The sequence below is a fragment of the Sinocyclocheilus grahami genome, unplaced genomic scaffold, assembly GCF_001515645.1.
Source record: "Sinocyclocheilus grahami isolate Dianchi unplaced genomic scaffold, SAMN03320097.WGS_v1.1 scaffold8242.1, whole genome shotgun sequence".
Taxonomy (NCBI): domain Eukaryota; kingdom Metazoa; phylum Chordata; class Actinopteri; order Cypriniformes; family Cyprinidae; genus Sinocyclocheilus; species Sinocyclocheilus grahami.
The window spans coordinates 1,629-9,132 of record NW_015511956.1 but is presented as its reverse complement, the minus strand read 5'-3'; the positions used below and the strand labels follow the sequence as shown (position 1 = coordinate 9,132).

The 7,504-nt window shown below is 39.6% G+C and overlaps 1 protein-coding gene across 1 annotated transcript; it reads left to right on the top strand.

The window, feature by feature from the left end:
- Window positions 1–1,091: 1,091 nt before the first annotated feature.
- LOC107578003 (E3 ubiquitin-protein ligase pellino homolog 2-like) lies at window positions 1,092–6,071 on the top strand (the record flags this gene model as incomplete). Its single annotated transcript, XM_016264015.1, has 3 exons — window positions 1,092–1,292; window positions 1,540–1,728; window positions 3,707–6,071. Coding segments are annotated over 3 exons (981 nt in total), but the record flags the coding sequence as incomplete, so codon positions are not given.
- Between the last annotated feature and the right edge of the window lie 1,433 nt (window positions 6,072–7,504).

Genomic DNA, 7,504 nt, shown 5'->3' with positions numbered 1-7,504 from the left:
GTTACTTTGAGCATAAATTCAGTTCAGTGACTGTGCGCAGGCACATCTCTTTCTGTCCAACTTTTATGTGTGCTATACTCTGAGGTCTGATCTTTACCACAGCTAATCAAGATCTGTGATATGGGTCTGGTCTGCTCATGAGGGAAAGAGTCATATGGATTGTAGCAAATGGGAAGAAAAGCAAAAACGGGAACCAGCAGCAACCCACAGGGACAAAACAGAAACGCTGTCTATAAAACGGAAATAAAGTGGAGACTGTTGCATCTTTATTTCAGTACAAGTATTTATAAACAGGATTTAGTGCAATGAGCACCTCTCTATTCTTGGGAATTTCCACCCCACTTTTAAAACTAAAATAGGCTCTTCAAACAAGTCCCGGCACATGCATGACTATTTTGTCTCAGTAGTAAACAGGACGAAAAACAGTGTAGGGACTGCTAAAAACTACAAAACATGACTGATTTCAGAATTTTTTGCGCTTTTCACACTTTGTTCATCAAAATATTCTGGAAAAAAATAAAAATGACTGTATCCACAAAAAATGTAAGCAGTATAACCGTTTTCATCATCAGTAAGAATAAAATATAGATTTTTAATTGTGTGTGTGTGTGTGTAAAAAATAAAGACATTTTAATAAATCAATATTTTATAAGTGTGTGTGTGTGTGTATGTGTATACCAAAAAGTGAGCTAAAGCTGACAATTTCTAAAAACCTACCTTTGGGGGACGTCCTCATTTGTAAAACTAGTATAAAAATAAAGTAAAGGGTTTTTTTTTTTTTAATTTATTTTTTTGTAAAAATACAAAGTTTTCTGTGAGGGTTAGGATTAGCTTATAAAATCTATAACTATCTGTATATAAAAACAATAGAAGTCTATGTAAAGTCCCCATTTAGATAAGCTAATTAGCTAGGTAAACGTGTGTGTGTGTATATTCTTTTCAATAATAAGAATAATTGTTTTATCCTAACATTGTTCTTTCTGTCATGACCTGAAATATAACTTATCAGATAGTTGCTAAAAATTTGTATTAGTTGTTACATATATCTGAGAAACTTGAATTTATTTATTTCTTTTTCTTTTGTATGCTAGATTGGACGATCAACGGAAGGCCCTATTGACTTTGTGGTGACTGACACTGTGTCAGGCGGAGGAGGGGAGAGTGAGGACACGCTCATCACTCAAAGCACCATCTCCCGCTTTGCCTGCCGGGTGGTGTGTGAACGTAACCCGCCCTACACAGCACGTATCTACGCTGCAGGCTTCGATTCTTCCAAGAATATATTTCTCGGAGTAAGTGTGTTACATTGTCATGTGATACATTTCACATCAGAGTTACTTTATTAAGCTTTTATTTATATATACTCGTGTATTTGCTGTCTTGGGAAGTATCCACTTCTGCTGATCCAGTGGAACTGATCTAAACTTACCTGGTAAATATAGGTGTGTCTGGCGAACTGGAATGAGTCACCCATGTGTAACTAAAAAGAGTGCAGTGCATTCATTTTTGTTTATGTATAGTAATTAAGTCTCTCTGTAGGAGAAAGCAGCCAAATGGAAGAATCCAGATGGTCACATGGACGGGCTGACAACCAATGGTGTGCTAGTCATGCACCCGCGGGGCGGGTTCACAGAGGAGTCCAAGCCTGGTGTGTGGAGGGAGATATCAGTGTGTGGAGATGTTTACACACTGAGAGAAACACGGTCTGCTCAAACTCGAGGCAAACTGGTTAGTATGTCTGCTGCATCTGCTCAGTTTAGTTCACGGTGTAGCCAATCATCAATTCACTCACAATTCCTTTTACAATTGTGATTATAAATTCAAGCTAAAATTTAAGCAATTGCAGAAACCATCTAGACTTGATTTATCTGAACTGCAGCAGAATTAGGGGTTCAGTCCAGGGTCAGGGAGTTCCTTGAATCTTGTAAGAGGTTCCAGACTTTATAGGTGGGATGTTACTAGTGAAGATTCTGGGATAGCTAGGTGTACCGATTCAAATTATGGTAAGGATGACCCCTAAATTGAGCATTAAAAAGGCCTCTATCACCATTCTCTGACTAGGACACTCTAGATTACTCATGTGCTTTAGATTAAGTTGTTGACTTTTTTTTTTTTAGTACCTTATGGATATGGTCTTACTCGGATCATGTTTGTTTCACTGCGTTCAGTTTGCAAAGTCATAGTTATATTTCAGAGTTATATTTTTTAGGGGAATGTTTAGTGTCTTTTTAAGGGAGTGTAAAAATGTTCGACAGCTAGAAAGGAAGCAAGGCAGTTACTTAGTTTGGTTATTTAGAGCTGTTCAATACAAGCTGCCACAGTATGTTTGAGTCTTTGAACCTCTAGCTCCTCCTGGAGGACAAATGTGGTTTTGCACTCTTGCATTGTTACCATACTACAACAACTTTTTTGCTAAAAAACACACTGCTGAAAGTAAATACTTGAGAAATACATTAAACCTCATGGATATGTGTTAGTAAGCAAAAGTTTACAGTATCAGAAATTCAATATTAATCCATTGAGAAATGAGAAATTGCTCTGCATGTTTAAGTGTATAAAACAGAGAGAGAGAGAGAGAGAGACACAACGAGCGAGAGAACAAGTGAATCAGCAGTTTAATTTTCAGTATCTTTCCAACAAGAACAGAAGAGAGTACACGCAGTGCTTGTTTTTACACTGGCTATAGTCAGGTAAACAACACACGGTGGTGTTACTTCACCGTTCATTTCTCAAATTAGTTGAAACACGCAGCTGTTTTACAAAGGTTCCAGATTGCCTGGCCAAGAACTGGCTGAGAAGGGGCTCTGGCTCCAGAACGCAAATGTTTTTGGTGTAAAAAGTAAGAGGCCTCCTGGCTCAGGCCGGACTCAAACCGGGGATGATCTTACAATGAGGTGACAGTGTTACCTACAGTGCATCATTACAATAGAGTAATCAAAGTAAAAACTACTTTCATTTGTATTGAAGTACAAAAAAAAACACACAAACAGTGACCTGCACAGATGCATTTATTATCTACACTTTATCAAAGCTTATGCTACGCCTACGTCATCCTCTGGAACGCCACTCTCTCACGTGAATGTGAGTACGACAGTTTGCGGAAGCTAGAGATTAAAATATGGATTTTTTTTAAACAAATGCATCGCTTTGCTTCAGAAGGCCTTTATTCACCCCCCGGAGCCTTGTAAAGTACATTTTATGATGGATGGATGCACTTTTTTGGGGGCTTCAAAATCTCAACCACCATTCACTGCCATTATAAAGCTTGGAAGCTCTGAAAGAAGAACGTCATATACACGTAGGATGAGTAAATCATGGGGTCATTTTTATTTTTGGGTGAAATGTCCCTTTAATGGACACCTGTAATCCTTGGTTTGACTCCCGGCTAAGCCAGAAGGCCTTTTTGTGTGGAGTTTGCTTTTTCTCCCTGGGTTGGCGTGGGTTTCCCCTGGGTGCTCCAGTTTCCTCTGCAATTTAAAGACAAGCAGGACAGATGAATTGGACACCTTAAGCTGTCTGTAAGTGTGCGTGCAAGTATGAATGAGTGTGAGCCCTGTGATGGACTGGCCATTTGTCCAAGGTGTTTCTCTGCCTAAGGCCTGAGATCCAGTTTCCCCACAATCCAACATGGGACATGTGTTTTGAAAAAAGGATGTATTAAATACCTGTAATGAATGCATTGCTCAGATGTTTGTTTTATGCTCAGGTGGAGAGTGAGAGTAACGTACTCCAAGATGGCTCTCTGGTTGACCTGTGCGGAGCCACACTACTCTGGCGCACAGCTGACGGCCTTTTCCACACCCCCACTCAGAAGCACCTGGAGGCCTTGCGGCAAGAGCTGAACGCAGCCCGGCCTCAGTGCCCCGTGGGCCTCAACACCCTGGCCTTTCCCAGCATGCAACGCTGCAGTCGTGCCCTGGCAAGTGTCCCCACCCAAGAGGACAAGCAGCCCTGGGTCTACCTTGCCTGTGGCCACGTTCATGGCTACCACGACTGGGGCCACCGTTCTGAACGAGACCCCAATGCTCAAAGAGAGTGTCCCATGTGCAGAACCGTGGGCCCCTACGTGCCACTCTGGCTTGGCTGCGAACCAGCCTTTTACGTAGATACCGGTGCACCAACGCATGCCTTTGTACCTTGCGGCCACGTGTGCTCTGAAAAATCAGCCCGCTATTGGGCGGAGATTCCTTTACCGCATGGCACCCACGCTTTCCATGCCGCCTGCCCCTTCTGCACTACCCAACTCAATCTGGCGCAAAAGTGGGCTAAGCTCATCTTTCAGGGGCCTATAGACTGAGAGTGTAGAGGAGGTGGACAGTGGATTATTGCGTAATTGGAATCCAGTATGCTGAAGGACAATTCGTAGAAGATGCGACTAAGGACCGATTCATACCGCAAGCTGTGAAATTGCCCTTGAAATGCTTATGCTGGAGAGCAGGTTCTTGCTCATGACTGTGGTAATAGTTGGCGAATGACAGGTGTCTGTCATGATTTCCTTTAGTTATTTTGTCTACCGGCCTACAAGATGTCAGTTCACACCAGCATGAGCACATCACTCAGGAGATTTAATACATTTCTACACCTGGCTTTAGACTCAAGATGCTTTTTGTTCTTTCTTGGTGATCAACCTTCCTGTGGAGTTTTGTTGCTTTAATAATCCTTCCGGTGATTTCCAAAGAACTTGATTATCTTCTAGTGTGTCGAGTTGGAACTAAACTGTGCAGGATGGTCAGAGCCCCAGGACCAGGACTGAACATCCATTATTTTAAGTAGTTCAATGTGTGGGCACTCCCAAAGGTCAGGATCCCAAACTCCACTGAGGGCTTCTACAAGGATCCACCTGTTGGAGCAGTGATTTGGGAACTGCAGTACTAAAATGGTTCTTTCCAAAGAATTAAAAAATGGTGATTCTGTTGAGTTTTATTACATGAAGAGCTAGCAACATAACACTCCTAAAAGATCCTGCAGGAATAATAACCAGCCACAGCGGAAGCTTCATTTTCAAATGGATCGTGCATTATGGAATTACAGTGATTTGTCATTTTAGCCTAGTTCTCGGTTCATAAAGGTATTCGGAAACTAACACATGCTGTTTTTCTTTCTAAAAGGTTAAAGATTTTAAGCTTTGATGTAAAGGTATTTTTATTCATACTGGGGTAACCAGTAAGAAGATTAACAATGGATATTGCCAAATATTTCTGGAACTGGTTATAGAGTTAGTAACTAAAGTAGTTCCTGCTGTTATCTTGAAAACTGTGTCCCAAATATTTTGGTACTGCTTATTACTTGCCACTTGTTCATTTTCCACATGTTGATAGTGGTATATAAACACAGTAGAAAATTGTGGACTATTCTGCAGTCATCATCTAGACAAATGTAGAAAAGAATGAGAATGAAAACCACGATAGTGGAGGTTTATGGCGTAAAGGAGAGCTAGGAAGCAGTGATTGCTTGGTAACAATTAATCATTGGTCAAAATTCTTCCGATTTCAACTGTTTTATAAGCTTATGAGATTAAAACGACTTTTATTCCACTATTTTCCTAAAATGTATACAGAGATGGTTTCTAATGTCTAAAGACAGTTTTATAGGGCAGTGAAGAAGATATTTTGGACATACTGAAGGGGTATTTTTATAAACAGTTGCATTTACAGAGCCTTTTTACTCACTGAAAAGTATTTTACTACACAATAGCCCATGTACAGTTAGTTTTAAAACAGATACTAATATATTTATTCAAATATGTATTTTAGGTTAGGGTTAGGGTTATCAAATGTTCATCACTCATTTATAAGTGCATGCTGCATCTGGAGACTTAACCTGTGAACAGTCAGTAGTCATGTATCTTTTATTGACGCTCAAGCCTTAGATCCAGCTTCTGATTATGCTTGTGTTTGCAAAATAACCCAATGTTCCTCCTATACTCCATGTTAATTTCAGACCCAATATGAAATGTAACGCTGTAAAATGTCACATTGGTTTTCATTTGTTAATGAATTAATTGAATGTTCTGTTCTCTTTTTACTTTTTTGTTTTGATATACAAGTGGTGTAAACACCTTTGTGTGGTTATACATACATTAGAGCAGTGCCCAACCCTGGTCCTGGAGGCACCCCAACACTGCACGTTTTGCATGTCTCCTTAATCAAACACACCTGATTCAGGTCATCAGCTCATTAGAAGAGACTCCAAGACCGGAAATTGGTGTGTCAGAGAAAGGAGACATGCAAAATGTGCAGTGTTGGGGTGCCTCCAGGACCAGGGTTGGGAACCACTACATTAGAGGATATTGTGTTTTCTTGAAACATAACATATCATTGTGAAATTTTCACACCAAAAGCACAATGGAACTCTGGATGGGGAGTATATTTACTAAAGCAGAGCTACTGTTTTTTTTATTTTTTTATTTTTAACAATGATGGTGCTTCCATGTGGAGTAAACTAAAATAAGGCCAAACCTATATTTTTATTTTTTTTAAATGCCAAAAAGGTATTTTGTCACGTTGAATGCCAGGGAGTTTCAATACATGTGTAAACAATTGCACATTTCAGTTGTGCAAAATTAGGCACAATAAACATTACACTACAGTGCTTTAATTGCAGCTTTGCAACACCAATACAACAGTGTCAAAAAAGAGCTTTTCGCTGCAAGTAGACAGTTTAACACTTGAACATTGTGAAAGATCAACTTCCACAAGAAAGAAACGACACTGAAGTAATGCAATACAGACACTGACTCTATTAGCCGCAGTCATTATTTGCGACGTGTTAATCAAGATGCAGAAAAATGATGCTTGGCCATAGGGCTGTAATAATGTAAAAAAAAAAAAGAAAGAAAGAAATGCCGTAATTTACATTTGTGCTCTATGGTATGTTTGAAAAAAAAGAAGTGTAAATAAAAAAGACATTTCACTCAAAAGATTTAGTTATAATTAACCAGCGATGTGTCTTCTAGACCAGTGAATCTCAACCTTTTGGCGTACCGGACCCCAGTCCAATTCAGAACCATCCTCAAGGACCCCCAGAACAAAATGTACTCATCTATGTATCAATTGTGTCTTTGTGAGGACCAAATACAGTCAAGTATAATTCAAGTTAGTTGACTTGTCCAGCTATATTGGATTTTTCTTTCATGGGATCATGTCATGTCAAAATATACAACATTTATACAAAAATTCATACTTTATATGGACCCCCTGGCCTTACATCAAGGACCACTAGGGGTCCACGGACCCCTGGTTGAGAAACACTGTTCTAGACATGTCTTTCATTACGAGTTATCTATGTAGATATTTTCAGAATGTTCATTAAGAGCAGAGAATTGTTTTTCATGTTTCAAGCATGAATAACAAACTTGTGTTCTGAGTGAATGAGTGAAGCTCACACACTGCCTAACATCTTTTTGTTCCACGGAATAAAGTCTTGTGGGTTTACAACAACATGAAGATGAGTGAATGTTGACGTAATTTTCATTTTTGAGTGAACTTTCTAAAGCTTTAAGCAT